The sequence below is a fragment of the Chroicocephalus ridibundus genome, chromosome Z, assembly GCF_963924245.1.
Source record: "Chroicocephalus ridibundus chromosome Z, bChrRid1.1, whole genome shotgun sequence".
Classification (NCBI taxonomy): Eukaryota; Metazoa; Chordata; class Aves; order Charadriiformes; family Laridae; genus Chroicocephalus; species Chroicocephalus ridibundus.
This window is the reverse complement of record NC_086316.1, coordinates 45,914,572-45,940,187: the sequence shown is the minus strand read 5'-3', so window position 1 is coordinate 45,940,187 and position 25,616 is coordinate 45,914,572. Positions and strand designations below refer to the sequence as shown.

Genomic DNA, 25,616 nt, shown 5'->3' with positions numbered 1-25,616 from the left:
ACATCTTTGAGACATTGGGACGCTCTGCTGGGACCCACTAAGCTCACTGGGGCTCACTGTCAAAGTCAGGTCTGGGTCAACAGGGTTGTTTCAAAGCTCGTTAATACTTTAGGCTGAAATCTCATGTCATTGATCACACTGATTGGAATAAATTATATAGTGAATTATTTCAGAAAACCATGGGATTTTGAATAGTGGGGGAGTTTTTCTTGCGACCACTAAACCACACTAGCATAGTCTCGGTCTTCTTGCTTTAAGAAAGTTGCTCTATCAGACCAATCTCACCATACAAGTAAAATTTCAGGATTTTTACCTGAAATTTTTTTTAGGTATTTTTAAAACTGTTTTTCAGTCACTGAAGTGTTGTTCTCTTCTTGTTAAAAGGTTTATATAAAGTACTTGGTATTTGGCATGTAAATGTTAATGCTGTTTTTACAAAAATGTGATCACCATATTGGCTGCTGCTATTGTTTAACAGCTGGCTCTGCAATGGAAAACTGGGTTTTTAGTTTTAATTAATTTTCAACCTCCAGATGGTGATGGAAAATACTGTATCACCTCAAAACTGATAACAAAAAAGATGGTTGTCATGACTTCATAGGTCAAATCAAGTAGAGGGAACAAAATGATGTTATTAAAGCCCATGCATGAACAGCATATGTTGTTACTTCCATCAATAAAAAAGGTTAGCACTGAGATTCACTGACATTAAAATAGATTATTACAAATTACTATTTTTTTAAATAAAACGTTTTAATGAATTTACAGCTACATGTTGGAAACTTCCCTGCTCCGAATTCGTCGCAGGGATTCTTCTATTTTCACAGAAGCAACACCTTCGCAAAAGCTAATATATAGCATAGAGCTTCTAATACATAATGTATAGTATTATAATGATTATAATGGTATGATAAATAATAACGTAAAATACACTCATTATATACTATCCTACCCCAAACTCACATGAATGTTGAAATCTCAAGAAATCTCAGCAAAATTAAAGAGTTCTTGCACATGCCAATCTAAACATTTTATTTAGTTTCAATTAGCTTTTCTACTTTCATTACAAGGCATTAACTTTCATTTACATGGGCTTTTCTACAAGCAACCTTCGCAGTTGTTGCTCCTTTCCTTAAGTGTTTGTTTTTAACCTTTAAAGTATGCTCCTTGTGTTTAGTCAATTGTCATGCTTTGTGCTGCACCAAGTGGGAGACCCGAGTTCAATTCCCATTTCAAGTCCATAATCTTGTAGTTCAGCAGGAGCTGGAAGCACCACTGAAGCAGCGTGCCTGGTCCCCAGAGTGCCTGAAACTGCTTTCCAGCAAATCTGGCCAATTAATAAAGAATCTTGACAGGAGTGAAACATGACAGCCACACAGGTGTGCAATGAAAAAAGGAAACGGAGGCATCCAAAGGGAAGTAAAGGTTACTTCGCAGAATGTGGACCTTAAACTTACACCAGATTTTCAGTGCTTTAGGCATCCTATATATAGGAGCCTGCATTGCCCATTAAAGCAAGAAGCAAACTCGGGCTCCCTAATTCATTGCCTTATCCTGGCTTTTGGGTGACATTTTGAGAAAACACTGGGTGAAACCCTTGGTCCACTGGAGTCAGTGAGAATTTTTTCTCTGGTTCCATTCTGTCAGTATTTTAGTTCTGGATGTCCAGTATTGGACATTGATATTTGGCTTGAAACATTAATACCTTTGAGATACATGATGTGCATTTGGAAAAATCACAGAGGTAGCAGAGTAGACTCAGAACTCTTATTAATCTTGAAATAGTCACAGCTTTTTCTTTCATTATATTTAATTATCTTTATTCACTGCCAGCTACAGGCAATGTGATGAAAACAGGCTTCTCTTAAAGCTGGATTGCTTACAGTACTGGGCAATTTCAATAGCCAGCAGTACAGCAATGGTCACAGAGAGATATTTTGGACAGAAACAGTGGAAGAACTATCTTTTCTAAAAAGTCACTATACAAATGCGCCAAAAAGACTGATGCCTGCTTCTTTGAGAACGTGCTGTCAGAAAGATAAATGAAGCTCTCTTTTGTGTAAGCCTTATTCTAGTGGGTTAAATAAATCTTGGTAGTTGTACAAAATAAATTGTCTTCTGCTCAGTTTTGCCACCAGTTTTTCCAAGCTCTCCCACAAACCCTCCAAACATCAGTGTCCTTGTTTCTACTGCTCTCACTACTTCTTATTCCTCAAGTCAATACATCATTTCACAGTATTTCCCTCAGCTCTTTCTAATTCTTCCTACTAAGGAAAAGGAAAAGAGCAAGAATGATATGGTATACACAACCACTAACACAACCGTAGGAGTGTGCTGGCAGGTAGAAGCTAGCATAGCCATCTGCGGTGTTCTCCCTCTGCCTCCTGACCACTGTATTACCACCAAGCTTCATACAGCTCTCTAAGACAGGGCTGCTTCTGTCAGGAAGAAAATGACCTCCAGTCTTCATAAATTTTACTCCTGGCACAGCTCCAGCCACAGCAGCAGCAGCGAAGTATGTTATTCTGCCTACCCAATATTCGTACAGCACTCCACAAATTCTTCCTTTTAAAATGCAGTCACTCTCAGCTATGGAAAGAAGTGTAAAAAGCTATTTTCTTTCTGGAAAGAGTGACATTAACAATGTGATATCAAATCTTTTTGTACTTTTTTATAAGGCCAAAGAAACCTCCAGGGTTTATTATTTCTGGTGTTTGTATTTTACCGAGACAGGTTTATACATTTTCTTCAGTGTCTTAATGCTAGCAAGCATCCTCATACTTCTCTTCCTGCTGCTGCTTTTTCTTGCAGAAGAAAAACAAGACAGGAAGGAAGAACTTTACCACCAGCCACAGACTTTCTTAAAACCCACCTGAACAGCTAGAGTTGTTATGCTTGACATTAGGATGAAGGGGACAGTGACCAGCAGACATCAAGACTTCAATGCACTTCTTCATTCTCTTTTTTGTTTATGCTTTCTGTTTCAAAACTTTAACTCTCTGTTCTACAAAACTGTCAATTTTCTGAGACACAGTGGCAGACACTTTCTGGATGAGAGCAGAAAATATGGCAAGTTGCATGCTTTACTGACTCTTATTCCACTACCAACGGCACCTACTTCAGCACAGTTTGCAAGCAGGAGCTTAAGTTATTTCTAAACAGGGACATGTGAATAAACTGTAGATTCAGAAAAGGGCTGAGAAGTAAGTTACTGAGTAAATGTCTCCATAAACTTTGGACTACCATTTCAGTTGTCCGTGGGTTGGGATGTCCCCATCATCTATTTGAGTACAAATGATGAGTTTCTTTATTCTTCAGAGGTACTGTGTTTGTGCCATACATAAATACATGAAGGTGAAGTACATACCTAAAAAAAGGAACCTAATTTCTGTACCCTGCCAAGGCTATATATGAAACAACAATCAGAAGGCCACAAGGAAAGCCTCCTTGCAGGAAGCAAAGGCTGCACTACAGAAAGCCCTGGCTTCAGGAGCCACTTCTAAAAGCACTATCACAGAGATGGAAGTTAGAGGTTCAGAATGCAAAATTAATTGCATAAAGAAAAAATATTTGACAAAACATAAAAATAAGCACAGAACAGCTCTAGCTATCCAGCCAGACCTTCAGAATAAGGGTGCTTAATTTTATGATATCGAGAAGGCTTAATTAACCATAAGCTAGGAAATAGACTATTCAGTCAAGGCAACAGGCATATTTAATGAAGAATCCAAGAAACTTTCCTGAGTCAAAATTATGGCCTTTCAGAAGTACAAGAATTCAGGCAGTAGGACACTTCTGAGAGCTGAGTATCAGTTACTTAGACTTCAGTTCTGCCAAACCTACTTCAATTCAGTTCCACCAAAGCCTACTTCAAAGATGTAAATCTTTGGTGGACTCAGAGCCTGATGATGAACACCATCAGGCCATCCAGGAATGCTATTGCAAAAAGAACAGAAGAAAAGCCTTAGTTTCTTCTCTTCTGTGATGACACCAGTGTTTCTGTGCTAACCTCCCATAGGCTGAAAGTTCTGCTCTATCATGTTGTTTTAAACTTTGTCACCCAAGAAGAGCAGTTAATTTCAGGCTTACAAGCTGCACATTGAGATATGTTTTAAGAAGGAACTTTGGTTTTTAAATTGTCAGTGAAATGTGTTAGAAAGCATTGCTAATTACACACTTCTACCATATCTGTTGCTGTTTATGTAAGAAGTGTAATGAAATTGACATATAATCTAGAAATAATTATCTCCATATGCGTTTTATCGTTTCTACCATAATATTTTTGTGTGTGGTTTTTGTTTCAAAGGAATCAAGGCCACTGTGATCATGCTGTGGGCATGTGTAGGGATATCTACATGTGTCTCTGCTATCCCCTAAGAAGTCTGAAGTCATTATCTGACTGACCAAAGACATAAGCTTATTGCAAGTTTATTGAACATCAGCTACCAAGCACAGGGGAAAGTGAGGGGAAAACAGCACTGTAACGGCAATCTCTATTAGATATTAAATCCTCATACAAGAGCAATAACTGTAATAACAATAATGGTAGAAGAAGACTTCCATTAGATTTCAGACCTTACCATCAAAAAAGTCTAACAACAAGACATAAACACAAAGGAAAGTAGATCTTACTGGTTCTTATATAATTGTTAATGTGGATGCTGAATAACTTCCTTGCTTTTCTTTACTTCTCTGGGCCTCAGCTTCACTACTGTTAAGGACAGAAATAGCCACTGCTATCCACTGAAAAGGCATTTGGTATTAAACAAATATTAACTTCTGAGTCAGATAAGAAAAAAAGCCTACAGTGGAAGCTATACTGACTGTATATATATTCTATACCAAGAAATACTGTATCCTTTCCTTGCAGGATGCACCATAGTCCATCATGAACTTCAGTTTCCGCTGAAAACACTCCTAAATTAACATGTTCCAGTTTTGGACTTTAATGTGGGAATCAGCCTAAAAGAATGTACCAAGCTCTAGGAATAATGAATGCCTACATCTGAAACACCAATGCAAACTATGGTGGTGTACAGGAGTCAAGGTTTTACTTTGGAGACTTACAAAAATTCCTAAAGAACAGCAGAGTTCTTCTCAAAGTGGATCTAACAATTCATAGAAATAAGATGTTAAAAACCCCTATAAATCCATGGCCACAGGAATTATTTTTCTAGTACCAATTTAAGTTCAAAAATCAGATTCTTTTCCTCTGGTATCTAACAAAGAATCTTACTGCTTCAAAATTACCTCAACTCCATTGGGCCAATTTATAAAAATCATCACATACCTAGACCAGTTTTCTTTTCCTCTCTAAGAACATCACGGGCACGTAAGCATGGCAAGTCAAACCCTGGGATGCTGCCTGCATGTAATTAATCAGTGTGACTTAAGCAGGGTCAACATCTGCTTTTAATTTAAAATGCTTTATGGGAGACAGACGAGTTGACAGATGATTTTTTCATGTCAGATTTGCAAGCCTGTAACTAGCCAGCACCTCTAAACAGCCCCTCCTTTTTCGCGTCTCATTCACTGTTTATTCTGAGCAGAGGTGGTACGTATTTTTGGATGTAAAGTTTTTCACTAGAAATTACTGGTTTGTCAAAAATGAGCTTTATTCATTGGAATTAGCTGGTTTTGATGAACCGTGCATCATTTGATTTTCCCAGTGAAACCCTGCAGAGATGATGGAGGAAGATGACTTCTAGGGTGTGAACTAGTCCTAACGAGCAAACCACCTCAAAGTGAAAGGACGTTTAGTTTTCCTAGATCCGCAAATCCCAAGCAGCCCTTCCACATACTAATGTGGATTCAAAACAGCTGCTTGGGGCTTTTGCTTGTTTTGCTTCTTCCAGATTTCGCTTTTGTAGAAAATTTCAAAGTTTCTACTTTTCCTTCTGGAATGGAAATTAGAAGCTTGGAGGACTGGGTGCAACAGAAATGTTGGGCCAACCAGCTCTACTGTTGATAGTTTCAAGGTCAAGCACTCAGCATTTGGTTTATTTCAGACCATACAGAACTGGGGAGTGCTCATCTTCTGCTTACCCTTCTGAAGATTTGCCTCTTTCTTGAGGGCAGCAGATGCTAACCTGCATCAATAAAAGCTGCCACTGCCCTGCAGAAACAGAGCCCCTCTCATCTCATATTCTCTTCATGCTGTCCGTCCAGTTAGATCGAAGTGATTTCAGCCAGGGGCAAGCATGGGAGGCCAAAGTATGCTCTGTACACTACTCAAAACCTTGTCTGTCAAGAAAACCTATAGTCCTACACAAGTACTTAAGTTTAAGCCTGCAAGTAACATCATCATATTTCAGACTTTCTGAGACTGGGGTTTCTGTTTAGGATGAAGCCAGCACTTACTGTATATTAAAAATAGCTCAGCTATAACAGTGTCTGATCTTGTGGTAATGATATGCTCTGAAAAGTGTGTGAAAATGTGCTTAGAGGGGACATATTTTAACAAGTCGGGGAAAATAAATCACGGCTATTGAACTATTCATTCCTGAAATCATAATAAAGTGTGAACTGTTTGTGGTGGGGAGGAGGGCAGCAAAAAGTTGTGCTTTTCTATCACAGATTATTTGTACATGCTGTTATCACGGTTATATTGTCATACGGAGGCATGCCACCTTTAAGGGAAAAAAAAGCCTACTGATAAAATTGCAAAATTGTTAGTGAAAATGTAAAAAAAAAAAAGTCTAAAACAAATTGCAAGCCAATTAAAACGTGACAATAGAGGTTGTGAATGTGACGTGTATTTTATACTGAACTCACAAGTGCTTGGAAGAAACTTGAAAAAAAATAAAAAATCAGTCTTGCATTTCACACAAACAATATGTTTCCACAATATGTTTCATACCATGTATGTTCTTTTGGGTAAGTGCAGTTCAAAAGCAGTTTGAAGCACAAAGCCATTGCACCCCCTAGTTTTATGTGTACTGGGAAGTTTCTTTTACTGTTCACAAGAATTGCACTGCATAAACACAACGCCGGGTTCCTTTTTGTAAAACTGCAGCATGTCAGTTGCAGATGCCCAGGAGAAATGAGGTCAGCCTTCCACACTTGCCTCTCTGGGGCTACCTTAGAAGTCCACTGTAGCAATTAACAACCTCCTGGTCGTAAAGGATAAGGAGTCAATAACAGAAGCACCCTCTCCAAAACACCACAGTAAATGGAGGTAAGAGGGTCCTCTCTCTCTCCATCTGGCGACACGGCAGAGAGACAGCAGGCGGCAGTAATGCTGTCAGCACAGAGGCTGCACTTCCACCCAAAGGCAGGTGGAAATTTACTTAAGCTGACTCAACTGCCAGTCCAGTCCGAACAGACAGAAATGCTTCTCAGACCTGACTACAGCTTGGAAATAACCACAAAGAGCATAATTTTCCATCGTCCTTTTCGTGCCTCTATAAGCAGCACTTTTTCTGACCCCAGGCCTCAACCTCCTGCTGTCTTCCTTCCCAGCAGTTCTGCATTAGGCAGAGACAGTACGTCATTTCGATCCCTCCCTACTCTCATCAGTGTCATTGCACGTGGACTGGCGATACCACCAGTACCTGGCTTTGGCCTGTGTTCCCTGACCACATCTGCTTCAGATTTAAAGGTAGATTATGAAGTCTATGGGATTTCACAGGAGGAAGAGAGACTTATTCCTGCAAGGAAGTGGCCTTACACACTTCCTGCATTGCAAAACAACTCTAATTTGACTCATATCAAGAAAACAAGAACCAAGGCTATCTTTTTACAAAGCGAGGAATATAGTGATACTTAAACCATGTAAATATAATTATTGCTTCAGACTTGAAAATCTTGCCACCTCTTCATAACATCATATACTTCAATAACATTGACAACAAGTGAACAGAAGACTCTTGAAAGGAAACAGGTTGGTCTTTCCTTACCCTGATTTTTGACTTGATTCTCTTTCTCTGTTGAGAAGCATCGTTTCCTCCTTCATTTCTTGTTCTGTTGCTACGTTATTTCCAAGTCTCTGTTGAGAATTTGCTTCCCCTGCACCATCACCACCAACCACCTGCAACACATGTGTTCCTGCAATGCCCGAACTCTCATTCTTGGTGGTCAGGCTGCCTGAAGAAGAATAGCCTTCATGTTCAAAAGATTTCTGAAGGGGAGTTTCTACTTGAAACTCTGCCACGGTGTCAAGAATTGATTCCTTTGCTACAACACCTGTCAGTTCTTCACCAGAATGTCCAGACCCTGATTTTGGCATCTCTGTCTCAGCAGAAATTTCTTCAGGTGACTGAATTTCTTCACTGACTTCATTTTGGCCTAATATAATCCAGTCCTCATCTTGCCCGTGGCTTTCCTGTGATCTCCTTTCATCATCCAGTTTTTGAGGCACAACAGAACTTTTCTCTTCTAAGTGAACAGAGTCCCATTCAGTCCCACTTACAGAGTGATCTTCCCTTTCATTTGTAATGGAGATTGGCTGAAAGGTATCCAAGGAGCCTGGTGAAAAGTCTTCATGAGATTCTGTTTGTTCAGCTACATTAGCTTCTTGAAATGCAAAATCACTCTCATTTCTTTCAAGGGTATCCTTCGTTAAAGTTGTATTTTCTTCCTCAGAAACAAGGATGTAATCCATCTCCAGTGAAGCTGGATCTCGGTGCACCTGCATCCTCACATCTTCCTTACCCTCTGCGCTTCTCAGTTCAGGGCTCTCAGAGGAATTTCTCGGCTTATTTTCCCTACAAAGTAGGGAGTCAGTGCCAGCTTCTAAAAAAACAGGCAAACAGAAACTCCTTTTAGTTTTTGAATTACTATTTCAGTCACCATGATTTCTTTAAATGAGTACAGCGAGATAAAGCTCTTCTCAGTTTGCTTTGCTCTGTTAATGTGTACTTGAATTTTATAGCATCATCATCATCATTATTATTGTTAAAGATTACACATTAACACTGTAATCATTCCTAAGGGAGAAATGATTCAGTGCCCCATATGCTAGGCCCTGTACAAACAACAGAAATAATGTTCCTACTTCAATGTTTAAAAGCTTTAGATCTGTCTAGAAGGGTGATGCTAGAGGTCTGCCCAAAGTACAGAGTTTTGTACATCAGGGAGACACACAAACTTCAAACTTCTCTCAAAGCCCCATCATTCAGCAGTAATACTCCAGACATTTCCTTCTTTCTTTGTCCTATGAACTTGCTCTGGAAAACAGGTTTTCTTACCGTCAGGTGATCTTTTATCTCCACCTGGCGGTGAGTTGAGATCAGTTGTTTCTGCTTCATATTTTCCTATTGAAATCTGAGAAGCTCCTAGAGCTACTTCAGACTCGGAGAGTGAAAGTACTGATGTGTGATTTTCCTGAAGGCACTCGGTGGATGTGTCAGACACCTGATCTTTAATGCTGTCTTTGGTCATTAGGATGCCTTCTGCACCTTCCAATGGAGTTGGCAGTGAAAAAGGTTTTTCCAAAGAAACACTGTCACAAAATGGCTGCTCTAATGAGAGCTCATCCTTTGCACACTCTCCGCTGCTAGAGGGTTCAGCATCAAAAGATACGTGCGATGGTGGAGTACACACCACTGGTGATTGATCGCTGGACATTTCCTTAAACACAGGAACATTGTTTTCAATTACATCTTCAGATTCTTTTGCTGTGTCATCAACCAGTAGATTATTTGAATCAGATTCATGACCTTCATTACTACCAGGCAGAAAGGATTCGGGAAAGAATATCTGTTTATCCTTTGATTCCCCATCTGCCACTTCACTGCCTACTACTGTCAGTGTGTTCATTCCACCATACGTGCTTGCCGGGACATTAGTCACTGATGTGTTCCTGCTGCTATCTTCTGCCCCCATCTCAGATTCATCCACACATTCTTCTGACATGTCTAGCTCATCACCAGTTATTGCTGTATGGTCAATACCAGAATATTTTCCAACTTCAGCCAAGGCACTACTTTCTTCTAAGCTTTGTTCTGACCTATCAAGTAGAGGGAAATCCATGGGAACCAAATGCATTTGGGAGGTCGCTATTTCAGCTGTATCAGTTGGTGTTCCTTGATGGCTTGCAGGAGTAAAACTTTCATGAAGCGTGTCTTTTAGATCTAAGGACATCACTTCTAAAACTTCATTAGTAATTTCATCTGACTGAACTGGGTCAGTAACAAGTTTATTTTCTAGACCATGTTCTTCCAAAACTGCAAATTCAGAAGGCTCCTGAGTATTAGAAGAGATTAGCTGATAGGATTCATTGGTCTTTCCCTTTTCATAGTCCTGGGGGCTACCATTTTCAGACTGTGTCTCTACCTCCTGCATCACTGACTGACACTTTGAATCAAAAGCTGGCTCTTTACTCAAACTTGACCACATGTGAACTGGCTGACTATCTTTGTCTTCAGGCTCCACCCCAATCTGAGAAGATGGGATAGAGGCATGCTTAGCTTCATGCTCCTGGCACACGTCAGGGCTGCTTGATGCCTCTGAACTATTGTCTTGGTCACAGTGACTTAATATATCCGGATTTGCACCATCTGATTTCAAAGTGACAATCTGCTCAGCACTAGTCCACAGGTCAGGTTCCACTGAAAAGAGCTGATTACTTTCTTGTGTGTTATCCTGTAAAATATCTGGGATAAGTTCAGTTTGGGGAACTAATATACTCCATCCTGGACTGGACTTCTCTGTCATTTCGAAAGATAAGTCTTCTACAGTGAAAGCATCTGTCAGGGAGTCATGCACTTTCACAGTGTGTAATCTTTCACAGGTCTCCTGCTGCTGTTCTTGAGGAATGAGACTTGCATTTCCCTCATTGTCTTTTGGTAGGTCCAGTACAGTGATTTCTTGAACTGATGTGTTTGGCATACCTTGTTCCTCATCTGAAAAAGGATTCTGTGCAGTCAGTTGATTTTTCTCATCCATAGGAAACAATGGCTCTTTCAAGCCCCTTTCTTCTCTATGCAGTACGAAAGGATCAAATTCTTTGAACTGTACAGCGTCTTGATCTATTTGACTATCAGGAATATTCACAGGATGTACTAGCCTTTCATTTTCATCACAGTACAGGGGGGAAGGATGATTTCCATCATTACTTGCATTAGTGAAATGTCTTTCTGCTAGTTGTTCATCTTGTGATGGTGATACCCAGGAGTCCTCCTTACTAGTTGTTAACTGGTTTGTTGCAGAGTGACTTGAAACAGAATACTGATCTTCCAATTGTTTTTCTTCACAAGGTTGTGAATTCCACCATTCTGAACTGTCATCTGGAAAACCAAATGTTCCTACTGTGGATTTTGGATCAGTTTTTAAATCAGCTTCCAACGACATACTCCACCTGTCCACAGCTTTTGAAGAACACTCTTCTTTATCACCAACAGCAAAAGTTGGTGTAGTATCTTCATTCATTTGATACAAATATGAGTCTTCTCTGCTACCTGTTTCTTCACTGAAAATACTCATCTGACCTTTTTTCTGAAGTGTTTCCCAGTGACCTAAATATTCAGAAGTCTCATTATGCTGGATTGTAGTCAAGTCTTCCTGCAGTACTTTCCCAGCTTTAATTGTTTCAGGATTTTCATCCAGGCCCACATGGACCACCTCTCCCACCCCAGATTTTGCATCTAAATCGTCTTCATTTGCATCAGGATTTGTTGCACTGGATTGAGAATAATCCTCTCCAATTTCAGATACTTTGTGCCGTTTCTTTTGATACATGGAATCTTCATGAATCACTTCTGGACATGCCTCTGAATTCTCTGAATCCTCATTGATGTCAGGACTTGATAAAGAAGATACAGTATCATCATCTACATGGGCATTCCAAAAATCTAAGCTGTTAGGAACTTTGTTCTGGTCAGTGCTTCTTTCAAATCTTTCTTCACATTCATTCCCAAATGCATTCTTTTTACAAGCATCTTCAAGATTTTTATTATTTTTAATATCCCACATATCCCTACTTCTTTTCTGATGACTGGGAACTGGAAGGTCTCCCCACACATTCACAGATGTATCACTTAAATCAGGACTTGTTCCACTTGAGTGTGCATAATCATTTATTGAATCACTCCACACATTGTCTTCTTCCAAATAACTTTTTATCTGTATATCCTTTGAAACACTACTTGTGGTGTTTGCCATTTCAAGGACTTCACTTGTCTCAGGACTTGTTCCAGGAGATGGCAAATCTTCACATGGATGTGAACCCCAAGGAGTCTGGGGAAAACTGTCACTAAGCATTACACATGGCTCTCCGCAAAGATTATTAGCAGGTTCTAAATTTTCAGAGTTTTCATTTCTCACGGAACCTATTTCATGTGAAAAGGAACTTTCTACCACAGACATATCTGTAATGTCAGGAACACTGACATATTCAGAAGAAGGACTCTTCTTAAACTCATCTATGAAAGACTTTTCATGAGTCCTGTTCAGTTCTGAGCTATTTTTGACAGCTACTAACTCAGAATTACAAATGCCTGGATGGCTAGGAACCACTTCAGGTAAGCCCTCTTTCACTTCTCCTAGTGCTTCTTGTGCTTCCCACATCAAAGGAATTGATGTGGCTAGGTGACAGACACTCTTACCAGAGTCATTAACGATGCCTGAGCTTCCAGGCATTTTAGAAGAATTATTTTCTGGATTATCACTACCCTTATCAGAACTTTCAGAGATACTTTCTATTTCAGGACTTGTTGCATCTTCTGTCACTGTAGTCTCCTCTTCAGCTTTCTTAGAAAGGAGCTCTGATCTTTCACTATTATTGCAATTTTGTGGTTTGGAGTCATCAAAAGATTCATAACTTCTGCCTTCCTCAGAACCACTGGAAGAAGACTCTACATTATTCTGCAACAAGTCTTTCCTCTCTTCCTGACTAACTGGATTGCTTTGACTGGAAACCGACTCATTCTCTGTGACTAATGTTTCCAAACTCACACTATTCCTCATTTTTTCTGGGGAGCTGGGAACGTCAGTAGTTGACCTGTTTTCTTCTGAATCTGCGTTACATGAAGACTCACTTTCCTCTTGCACTGCTTTATTACAAATGTCACTAATAACTTGCTGTTCACGTGTCTCATCTGTTGTCTTATATTGCTCTTTTTCCTCCTGAGAGATGACAATGGCATTGTCCCAGCCTTCCTCACAACCCTGCTCACTCTGTAAACTCCATGAGTTCAGCTGTGGCGCTGAATCTCGACTATCCAGGTTTTTATCAGCATCAGCAGATTTTTGTGCTGCCTTCTTACTACGTATCTCACTCCCCAAGTCACATATTTTCAGATCCAAACCATTCCCAATGTCTGAAGTTGGCGTAGATGTGTCTGTGCCTTCTACAGGAACACTGTTGACTGTTTCTACATTTTCAGCTGCAATCTCTCTAGTATTGAATTCATTGTGTGGTGGAGATAAGTCATTCACTGTTTGATTGCATACTGGTGCTATTCTTCTGTTTTCAGATATAGACAAGTTATTCTCACTGGCATGTACCTCAGTTGAAAAACAATGATCACCTATTTGTTCTGAATTAAGGAAAGGTTTAGCAGAGGCAGAAAGAGAAATAATTTCAGAATTTCTTTTTTGTAACTGGGTGACGTTATTTAGGGGAGTGTTCCAGATGTCTGGGCTTCCAGCGCTTGCAATAGGCATGTTTCTAGGAGATAACAGTTCCTTATTTGGTTTCTCAAGCACATCTGTCTCAGCCAAATTTGGGTTTATCAATTTATCAATAACTGTTCCTTCGTCCAAATCTTCATCTTCTTTTTCTCTTTCGTCTTCCACATATGTAGGTGATACATATGAATCAGATGTTGAATAATTGGTGTCTGGTGGAGAAAGAACTAAATCTTCACCTATGTTTGATGAACTAAGATCTGAGTGTTTATACAAGAAAGTATCCTCCCACGGCACCACTACTTCTGTTACTTTGTTCCTGATGTTTTTATCATACATGTTCCAGGTCTCTATGTTTTCAAATTGGGTTGGTCTATGTTTCGGGTCACCAAATACAGTTTTTTCCTCTGTTTGCAGCTTGGAATTATTTTGCATATTGTTGAAAACAGAATTTGTATTTTCAGATTTTCCATATTCTTCTACTGAATAATATCTTTCTTTATCCCAGGCTTCTGGAGATACCTGGATAGGTGGATTTTCAGTCTCATTGTCCGCTGTGATTTCTGAAGAATCTGATAAACTAGTTTTTGATATGGTCCATTCCTCAGGAATATTCATGGATTTTTTTTCTCTGTCCAGTTTGGGCATGTTCCATACATTTTCTGAGGATCTAGCAATATCTCCTGCATCAAACTTAGTCCAGACTTCATACGAGTTTCCAGCTTTGTCTTCACCACTACACCATGCATCTGATATCACAGGTGTTGGCTGACTGATGTTCCATGGGTCAGTAAAGCTCTCTGGTTCTTGCTTTGTCTCCTCTAAAGAAGCAGTTTGCAAACGTGAACGTTCACTGTTTTTCTCTTGATTCTCATGGTTCCAATTATCTTGTTTAAACTGATTATCCCACAGACCTGCTCTCATGTATTCCATTTGCTTTGGCTGTTTTTGGAGGAATATAGAATCTGAGGCTCTTCTATCAATATGTTCTCGTAGCAAGGGACTTTCTTTACAATCTTTCCAGAACACAGGGCTCTGAAATACAGATTCCTGCTCACTAGAACTCCACGTATCAGCATTTCTGGACTCTAGGTCAAAGCCATCCCACCAGCTCCCATATCTAACACGAGACTGCGAATAATTTGTGCCATCTATTTCATTAATTTTTTTAACAACATCTTGTGGGAAAAATAAAGGCTGCCCATTATCTAAAGGTGAAGTTTCTACAAGACTGTTCATAGGAGTTGGTGGAATTCTTGAATCAGCAGATTTCAACATTTCAGGTGAAGAAGAACCACCTTCACCTAAATCGATCAAACTTGAAGTTTTCTCACATGTTTCTCCTGGATTCTCATCAAATTCAGCTAAATTGTCTTCCTCATTTGTTCTCATAAGTAAGTTAGTTGAATAATTTGCTGCATCATTTTCTAGCGGGTTTGCCTCATCAAGTTCTTTCTGCACAGTGAGTTGCTGTCCTTCTGATGAATCACTATTAAGGAAATAGTCTTCTGCTGGGGAACAATCAACGGAATGAGAAGATGACTCAGATGGAGCTGTAACCGCAGGTGCTAGATCAAAATTGAAAAGATCAAAGTTATTGCTGTTTTCCCCAGACTGAGGTTTTTGTTCTTCAGCTATTGCTCCTTCAGGAATAGGGCTGTAGGAATCAAAGCCAGGCAGAAGACTGTGATGGGAAGCAGCACCTTCTGCAACAGGGCTATCATCACTAAGGAAAACAGAACTCTCCTTGGAAGACCGGCTGCTTCTAATGGTAGCCAATCCACTGTCTGGACTCACAAGGTCTACATTAACATCAACGTGGGCTTGCATAGATCCATTTAGGTCTTGCGGATTTTCTACAAAATTGGCAGAACTGGGCTGTGGTTCTACATCAGAACCATATAACTCCATAATACCAGAAGATCCTTGTGAAAGTGGAGCACTTCCAGCAACAGCTTCAGTTGAAGAAGTTCTACTGTTTGATACCATTTCTGGTTGTCTTCTATTTATAACTTCCTTAACTAGAAGAAAAATTTGATCACAGGTCACCAAAGAATTTTCTTGATGATAAATGAGAATTTGGTCACATCCACATTCTAGAGGATCCAGCTCCAAACAAGGATTCTGACATTCTTCTAATTCACAGCAGATCTGTTGAAAAATAGGATGTTTCAAAAGCCATTGCAATCATGGGCATAAGGGCACATATTGAGTACTTCACCATGTAACATAGCCATACCTATCTATTCCTATTAATCTATTTCTTGGCCATTTTGCTGTAGCAGCCTTATTATGTTCCCTAAATAGATGAAGTATTAAAATAGAAGATCAATACAAAATATGTGTTATATAATTGGTTAGACTATTTACTTGAAATTATACCATTGGACTTTCAAGTTCACTTTTCATTAGGAAAAGAAAATCCAAATAAATGTTTACTTGTTGCCTTAAGAAATCTGAGTAAAACACCTAAGAGTACATGAGAAAAGTATTTATACAATAGGATAATTAGATTGATAAAATAAATACATTTACATTGACCTGGAAAGCAATAGAATCATTTAGCCACCTGTTCCTAAAATCAGAAGTTTTTAAGACTAAGAAAAAGGTTCAAATAGTTGCCACTGAGATGATTTCTTCCATTTGGGGACAAAGATAGTAAAAAAAATGGACAGCACCTGGCTTTGGATAAATGAACTTCCTAGTAATAATTTGGCTTCATTTCAGAGCTTAAATTCTTTAGCAATAACATACACATAGATGAGTTCTGGTCATTACCATTTACAATGTGTTTGCTCACCCGTTACTGCCAAAGACACGTTTGTGTAGATCAGAATACAGAATCAAGCGAAAACTTGGAGGAAAAAAGATCATTCTGTTTTAACTAAACTGAAAAATCTTGTCTCTTTCTGTGTTTCTTGTAACTGTACAATTTTGCTATTAGGCTGGTCTGAAATAATCATTAATATCACAATGTTTCATTTTGCATCATATAAATAATGCAGACATTTCAAATAGCTTCTCAGTTGCCAGCCAACTGTTGCTATTTTTTGACCCCACTTAATTATTCAATGCTTTAGTATACGCTACTTGAAAAAAAAACACTTTTTTTTTTCAGGAAAGACATCGTTTGATTCTTTTTCCAGGTACTTACTTGGTTGCCTAGCTCTAAGTTTTCGGAGTATACGGCTATTTGTCGTTTTTCTTGCTTCTCATCTGACAAGCAGTTGGCCAAAATGACAAGTACATCAAACCCATATTTATCTATGAATGCTTTCAGATCAGCAACGAGACTCCTGTGTAACACGCAGTCCTGAAATATGGCAAGAAATTAAAAGAAATGTCAGTGTCTTTTCCTTGCTCTTTCCATCCAAATCTGTTCTGGAAGTAGCCAGAAATGTTAATAAGCATCATGGTCTGTAACTGGCAACATAATTCCATTCCATTTGTCAAAACAGCTATGTGCTTAAAAAGAGTCAAGAACTTGTCTCACAGCACAGTAATGGACTTTTATTTCTGAAAAACGCTAAAACACTAAATGTAGGTTTTGCCTTATTGAAACTGCTGCTGAAACAGAATTATTTCTTGTTCCTGCTATTTGCTTTTGCAAGGTTGCTCAAAAGTATTGGGCTACTGCTATTTCTTAAATAAAAACCATTTTTTGTTAGAAAAATAAAAATATTCTGTGAAATTTTTCATGTCAATACTCCATTTGAAATAGTAGACGTTAAAATAACAGTATTGAGGTGCAAAATCAGGCACTCAAAACGAAATTTTATGTGCTGACTTACTTTTGCATCCCTTTATATGTATCTGTTATGATACATGATTGTATACAATTTTACCACAGATTATTCCTTTAGATTCCTTTTTTCCTGCTTTCTGAAATCTGTGTAAGTCTTCAAAACAATAACCCCCCAAAATAAAGACAGAGTAAGGCAAACTAGTTTTAAAATTTCTTTTTGTCAAAAAAAGAGGAAGCTTATTTTCAGACACACAACACACCAAATACACAGGAGGTAAACACGGCATTTGTCATTCCTGTTCTCATTTATACTTGGACTTGCCCGATATAGATTTTGGAACCTAAACCATACATCCCTCTTTCCCACCTGGGGACATAATGCACAAAGTATAAATGTCTCTTTTCACTCCTCAGTTCTGATAACTGCCAGTGAACAAAGTCTTACAAATTTTATTTTCTCCTTTATGTTTCTGCTGTTTGTATTTAATTTTTTGTCATCTTCTAGCTAATAGTTCTGATGCTGCCAAGCTACACTGGCCCTGAATAAACAGCAGTTCATCATGAACACAACACAACTGGATATGCAGATTGGCATGTTATTCCCCTGCATCTGTCTCCTACCTGATAAATTACTGTTTTGGTTACATATATACAAATACTATTTATTAATCTACTCAAATGTGTCCACAAAATGCATCTCCCTCCCTGTAAGTTAAACTGAAAACAAAAAAATCTGTTTGTCAAATGCTTTAGAAGTAGATTCTTTTCCGAGACTAGAGATGAAGTTCCACTTTGATGTCTGCATAGCACCTAAAAATTAGTTTTATGTGAAATTCACAGAGATTAATGCACAAACAAAAGTCAGCTGTCAGTTTACTGGTGGACATTCAGATATGAAATCTGAATAGGTGGTTATGGCAAGAAATTACGGTGAAAAAGGTTTAAATATCCAAACCGGTAACGTTTTTCTGAAGACTCAAGCATTGGGTATATTAGAAAAAGTACCAAAATGTGCCTAAGTATGGAAAAGGTACTTCAGTTATCCCATTCCTAACTGCAGCTGGAATAATTAAAATCTATTTGACTAAAAAATTTGAACCAGAACAGATTCAAAACCACCTAAAAATCCCTGATAACTCCTTATCTCATTTACTCACAGCCAATTCAAGATTGGGAGGTCACAAGGCAGGACATGGACCAATCAAGGATCTGGTCTGCAAGGCTATACAGAAATAAAAAAAATGATCATTCTAAAAAATGTCCTTCAAGCCTTATGATGCTTTATCTTCCATATTGCTTGTGTCAGCTGAAAATGTAAGGAATTAGAAATTTTCTGGTAAAATCATGTGACTGAACTGGAAAGTGACATTGACTGAGATAATACTTGCCATCATCTCAGCCTGCATTTGGCACTCACAAAGCTGTAGGTTGGGGAGTTCCAAAAATCCTGCTTTCTGCAGTATTTTGAGGGAGGAACGTCTTAACCTGCCTGCATGGCAAGGGAAAACCCCCCTGTCACAACCACGGCCAACTGGAGAGTCAATATGTGCATGCAAGGTGATCAGAGGTATACTTCTAGAGGTTACGGCTAAGGACCTCCAGGGCATCATAGAACAAGCCTATGAATAGAATAGAGCAAGATAACAACATTCACATGCTAGCAGCTATTTATTGGCGGGAATGGTTACCACAGCAAGGATGTGGCACCAAATGCCATACAATGAAAGGTCAGTTCTACCAGTCAGAGAAGGAACTAAAGATGCAAATGGCCATAATAAAGCCGCCGAAGGTGCTAAATTCTGAATTTGCCTTGTGCCCTGTTTTTTTTGCTAACTTATGTCATATGATGAAGAGCAGCACTGAGGAATTGATGTAGCGGCAGGTGACCCGGTAGCCTGCTGCTGTAAGCAGGCAAGTTGCCAAGTATGTTTCCCTGGTGGAGCAACTGGACTGGAGAGCTTCACACTGGGCCACATTAATATAAACAATAATGGATCTGTACTGCCTACGTAATTACGTGACCCAGCTATTTGAAGTTCTATCCATTTCTTCCATGCTCTCAAACTTACTATTATTCAGAATGTGTATTTTTTTACTTCAGGTTCTCAGGATGTTGCTGATTGAAAGGCACAAAGATTAACTCTGAGGAGGCTACCTGTCCCTCTCCATTGGGTACAAGCTACAGAAGGAGATCAGCTATGTACTACACATTTTTTTCTATGTGCTTCACATCCAGCTTGGCCTTTGTGCTGTTTTGTGCTACACATATTCCTTGGGCACAGAATAAACTCGGCCAGCTAAGTGTACTGGAGAAGCCTGCAGGCAGCATCCACTTGGCACTAGCAATTACATCACTTGTGCCACCTTGCCTTTATCGAACAGTGCAGCAAAAGGTTCTCGTATGAACATCTTTTGTGATTGACAGTAGAAATGAGGAATAGAGTTGTTTCCTTCCAAGAAAACCCTATAATAGCTAAAATGACCACAAGGTGGAAATGTCTTCTATGAACAGGGTGTCTCCAGCATGCTGTGCATGGATTGGAGGCTTATTCAATGCTACACCCCTCAGGGTTCCCACCACCTATAGGGATGTAAGATTATCTATAGTGTTTTATCCGTATAATGTTAGCTGTAATAAACAGAGTTTTAAAAGATACCTCACTGGGTCTTCATGCTTTTCTTACTGGGATCATAATGGACCAGTGCCGCCAGGTTCAAAACACTATCAACTGATAAGAGACTGCTCAGAGAACATGGGAATCAGTTTAGGTGTGCCAGCACCATACCCCACATTGAAAGAAAACATCTTTAAAGAAAATATGATAATTATTTCAGGATTTTAAAGTGAAAGAGGGCAAAAGAACATTTATTTGTTTCATTTGTGTCATTACAATGACATCAAATTGACAATAATACTGAAGAAATCATTAATTATGTCAGAACACAGTCCAAGTCAAGCAAAATGATGCTGATCACATCCCATCTATTAGTTTACCCGTAGCCTGTCAATGAGAAAACTTTCTGACAAACAAGTCCTTATTCAGCAAAGGTATAAAACCCAAGACCCTATTAATTTTGTGGCATGAGGAATAAGATACAAGCTTCTCACGTTACTATTACTAAGCAACAATTAGTATTCAAATAATAGCCAGCAATGTAAGTTGCTCAATTTTCCCATAAACAGTCCTTTTAATAAACAATAATAAATGTTTCTCATAAGTTGTTACTTCACTAAGTGCACCCAGAAATTAAACATAAGGCAAACAGATGTTGATAAAAGAAGAGGTCAAAGAATAAATTTGCTGGAAAATGCTGTTGACTAAGCTATTGAATAAAAGCAGGATCAGATTATATGTCTTACAGTGTCATGACTACCTCATTATTTTTTTTTTTTTGGTTGACTGGACTATTAATCAAAACATTAAATTAACTATTAATTTTAAAATAAGCAAAGGTAATTTTACTGATGTTAATAAATATTACTAATTTAAGTAATCATTTTTTTAAAAAACTTTGTTTATTCTATCCCTCCCCCCAAAACATCCATAAAGTTTACTCTTTTAAACTAGGACCAACAACGCAACTCAGTTACTCCCTTCACCAGCACTCAAACATTCAAATGAAGACAGCTGTAAACAAGAAACTCTTATAAATTACCAAAGACTATATATTGAAAGACGTGGTAGACATATGGACTCTTCCACAAATTTGCTAACCTAAGTAAACAACCAGAATGTTGCATGTATTGTAAATGCTAACAGAAAATAAAACATTTCCTTCAGAAATGAAAAAATGCTAATCGTTTCAACACTTAAGCTGCTACATCCCAAGTTAATTACAAGCACTGTAAAATATGCTGTTGATGAATTAGTATAGTAGGAAATACACTGACATACAGCCAAGCCATGACAAAGGTCAGTCAGCTATTCATTCGTATACTACTTTTCCTTACTTTATTAGCATGTGCTGGCTTGAATATTAATTAATATTTGCATAGTGTACAGCAGGTAAACAGCATATGTGAACATTATTAGATGTCATAATGCCCTTTAAGCAACCTATAAAAAAAAATGGGCTGTAAGTATACTTGAAATGCAATATGCTTGAAATAAACAGAATCTAGTAGTAAATATATTTTGCAAATGGATACTGGAGAAATTTAGTGTCTTAGAATTTGTTATAAAATTGTGCATTTGTTTTGGCTAATGCATGTAAATAGTTTATACAATGCTACAACATTACAATATGGTGAACATTCTGAAATGACAAATATTTTTTTATCATCTGACTAAACAGGATGAGAAGGTTTAAGAAATCCACAGACTTTTGAAGCATTTTTGAATGTGACCTGTTCAGTTATTATGTATTTCTGTTGAGAAATACCATTTTATGGAGGCTGTGTATTGTCGTGAAACTTCTTTCTCTGAAACCCCATTTTCTTACAGGAATCTCTTTTTTTCAGTTGTATAGTTAACATGACTACAAACGTGGATGATCCTTTAAAAGAAGCAACATCTCCAAGAAATATCCAAAGAGAATTTGTAACTTCTCCACCTCTAGCAACACTTTCTGATTCATGAAGACAACAGCCAATTACCCAAGAGATCACTGTAAATGTACATTACACACACTTCTGATTCTTCTAAGCTAACTGTGTCAATATTAACCTGATCAAATTAAGAACAAACTGTCTCTTTTGTTCTTCATACTCCTCACATGGAGAGCACAATATGGCTTTTGTCAGAGGTGCTCCATCATTTTGGCTCAAGGAAACTGTCAGTACAGTTTGGGATTCGTTATTCATGGGCAGATACCCTGATGGGTCTAATGAAGCTTTTCTGCTGACAACTCATTTGCTAAAAATACCCAACCATCACAAAATATAAATGAGGAATATCGCTGTATCCTATTATAATTTTCACAACCAAAGCAATAATCACAATACAAAAGTCGATACATACTGCTTCAAACCGTATTCTCTTAACATTTCATGGTCAGTACTTCTGCATTCCAGCTTATTTCTATGTGATCACTGATAAAACTTTATGACATACTTAAATTGCAATATAATAGGGTAAACACCAATGTTATAGCACACATGCAGAGCTAACAGTCTGTGTGCCATTTGTTGTAAATCCAGCTAATTACTAGAAGCCCCCTCCTTTAAAAAAAAAAGGGGGGGGAACAGAAACAGACTAATTTTTTTATAGAAGTTTTCAGGTAAGGTCAGTAAAAATGGAAAAAAACAGTATAAACAGTATGGTGTTTATAAGACAGTACGGTGTTTCTAAGACTCCAGAAACACAGACAAGTATATTGACTATTTTACCTCTTTTTTATATCAACACCACTGGTGAAAATGCTCTGTACAAAATTCACCTTCTTTTCTGTAAGGCAAGACTGAATTTTTCTGTTGTGCATTTCAATCTAACAAATAGCAGCTCAGCTGTACCTATATTTACCAGTCTTCTGAAAAGAACAAAAAAGCAGCTAATTCTAATTTCTTTCTTTTGCTCTCTCAAGTTTCTAAAGCGAAATAGGTATTATGTCCTAAACCAAAAAGCAGGAGAATGGGCACCTGAGAGCTTGTGCTACCCTGCTCTGTAGAGATCCCAGTCACACCTTATGTTTAACTTCAGGTCTCCCGAGCTTAACTTAGAAAGAAATTTAAACAGGAAATTCTATGGCATTGTGAAACACCGCGTATAGAATAATGTCATGAGTGCCTGTTTAGCACTGATCTCACTCCCCGGTGAGAATGCGTTTTTACAGTCTATTTTCATTAAATGCAGAATAACAAAAACAAAACAACAAAAAAGCAAAGAAGAAAGAAGGATTCATCTACAATAAAAGCAATTATCATGCTTTGTTCAATGAAAGTGTGTTTAGACAGTTTCACACTCGAAACAGTGCTTTTTCTGCAGCACTGGCACATTTTAGGATAATGTGTCTCAACAACGATCTGCTCTTTATGAATTGAGATTACAGCTAAACAAGTTTTACCTGTACTTGAAACAAGTACAAATTCTGTGTACTCAAACCTAGGCTTGTCCATTTTAATCTATGTTTCATTGGAACTTATAAAGATGTCTATGTTTTATGTGTATTTAGCACAGCACATGATTTCCAGGGAAGACTTGATTCATTCACAAAATTAAAAAAAAAATAAGAAAAAAAGATGCTCAGGGAAACAGTAAAACTTCAGTGCCATTACTCCACGTTTTCAGAGTTAGCTGAAACAGCTTTGAATTTAGCAGCTGAGGTACAGCACCTCCATGTATCTTAAGGGACATTATGATATCCATGTAACACAAGGATAGCATAATGGCCCATTTGGCTTAGAACATTTTTCCTCCGGCTGGAACACCTGCCTTCAGTGGCCATCACTGCCACCCACCTGAGCCAACACGAGTCCTTATCCATAAGGAAGGCAGCCTCCCCTGACTCCTGAGGTGTACAACTAACTGCCTGAAATACGACAGCCCAAAATGCTCCCTGGGGTCTGTGCACATAATGCTCAAAAAGCGTAATAGATCAGAAGGGCTGGAGGTGAAGTCCTGTCAAGGTGCTGCTGCTACTGATAAACTGATACTGATAAATATGAAGCACGTAGCCCAAAGACATAAACAAACATAAGTAATGGTGTACATGCTGTTGTGGTGTGCACCGGAATGACGTGATAATATGAGACGGCGACAAAATCTGGAAGAAAAAGAACGGATGTATATCATCTACTCTAGTGAAACAAAGGTGAAAGTGTTTATTTATTTCCGTCTTGAAGGGAAGAAATTCAAAGCACTTGTAATTTGTCTCAATGGATGTTTTCTGTAATAAGAAAATTGTGACCGATAAAGATAAAGCTGCCACTTTTTCAGCTTTTTTGGCAGTTGAAGGATAAGTAGTTTGGAGTCGTTAAAAATACAAAATACAGCAAAACATATAACTGTGATTTTCAAGTTTAAAGGCTTAAATGCTACCTCCTTTTTCAAGTGTGTCTTTAAAACTCTGTGTCTGTGAAAAAGCTAAAGGGGCAAACTAGAAAACTTGCAATCCTAACAGTATGACTTTTGCTGCAAGTAGTGAACTACAAGGAAATGTACTTGCACTATGTTAAAATGTACTCCCTCCAGGTCATTTTAAAGGCTGGAGTAAGTATGTACATATTTTTCTGGAGTGAATTGCATGGAAAGCCTCTTATTTTGAAACCACAGGTATGAGCATCCAAAGCCTAAAAGTAAAGGAATCCACTGACCGCCTTATGCACTATGCTGACCAGCAAATATCACCTGTACCAAACATGCACAAAATATGTACGAAATGAAAAGAAAAAATCTCTATACTAAACTACAGTGTAGTATATAAAACCTAATACATTATTTACCTCAGAAACACAGAGGAGAAAAAGAAACACTATTTTTATTTCCATGTGGACATAGCATACGGTACACTTTTTTATTCTCCTTTATATTATTCTGCTTTCTGATTGTAGGTTAAGAACTTCCATCTGATTTTTCCATGGCTTGTAAATCAATTAAAAAATACTGAAAAAGACACAACTTAGCACTTCAGTTACAAGGTTCATTTAATCACATACAATATTTGATTTCACTGTTGACTGATTAGCAAGCGGTAACAAGCACAAGGCTGACTTGCCAGAGTGATAAATTAAAATATAAGAAACATCACAACCCTATGTATACTGACCAGGAGCTGTCTATTTTAGCCAGCTAAGTCTCAGGTGTAAGTTTATATGTAATAATTCATACCTTACAAAATAATTCCCATGCAAACATGTTAACGCAAAAACACATTTCTGGCTGTCAAGAAAATTTCTGGCAAAATTAATCAACCATTCATCCATTCAGGCTCTTTGCATACCCTTTTGTCAAAGAGGGAATACTAAGAGATTTCTTTCCTCTTCCACGCACTCATTGCAATGGTTTGTAGAATCCATCAAGCTTGAGTTGATTTATTGAACTGTCTCTTAGCTCAGCAGTATAACTATAGCAAATGAACTGGTAACTTCTCAAAAAACAGCAGTGATTCAACAATATCTGGTTATTTAATTCCTTCTAACTTCAGATTAGCAATTTCTTAAAGGCACTGACTTGCATTCTTTACAAGTTCTATCTGCAGTTTTATGCTGGTACGTTTTTTTGATATTTTGACATTTGGCAAAGGCATTTTTCATTTACTACTGATGCTAGAATCTACCTAAATCTTCACATCTTCACACTAGCTAGTATGCTTCTATTGCTAGAGCTTTGAAATTTAAATACAATACTGTCATGTACTTTCATGT

At 38.2% G+C, this 25,616-nt stretch overlaps 1 protein-coding gene across 4 annotated transcripts in view; it reads right to left on the bottom strand.

Annotated features, from left to right (window-relative positions):
• The window catches only part of PRUNE2 (prune homolog 2 with BCH domain), a 146,766-nt gene that overhangs the window by 44,889 nt on the left and 76,261 nt on the right, over positions 1–25,616 (bottom strand). For all 4 annotated transcript variants that reach the window (XM_063319587.1, XM_063319589.1, XM_063319588.1 and 1 more), the window contains exons 7-9: positions 16,724–16,882; positions 9,189–15,720; positions 7,899–8,733 (exon numbers count right to left, since the gene is read on the bottom strand). In XM_063319587.1, coding sequence (XP_063175657.1) covers positions 7,899–8,733; positions 9,189–15,720; positions 16,724–16,882 — 7,526 coding nt within the window. The remainder of the gene's footprint in view (positions 1–7,898; positions 8,734–9,188; positions 15,721–16,723; positions 16,883–25,616) is intronic.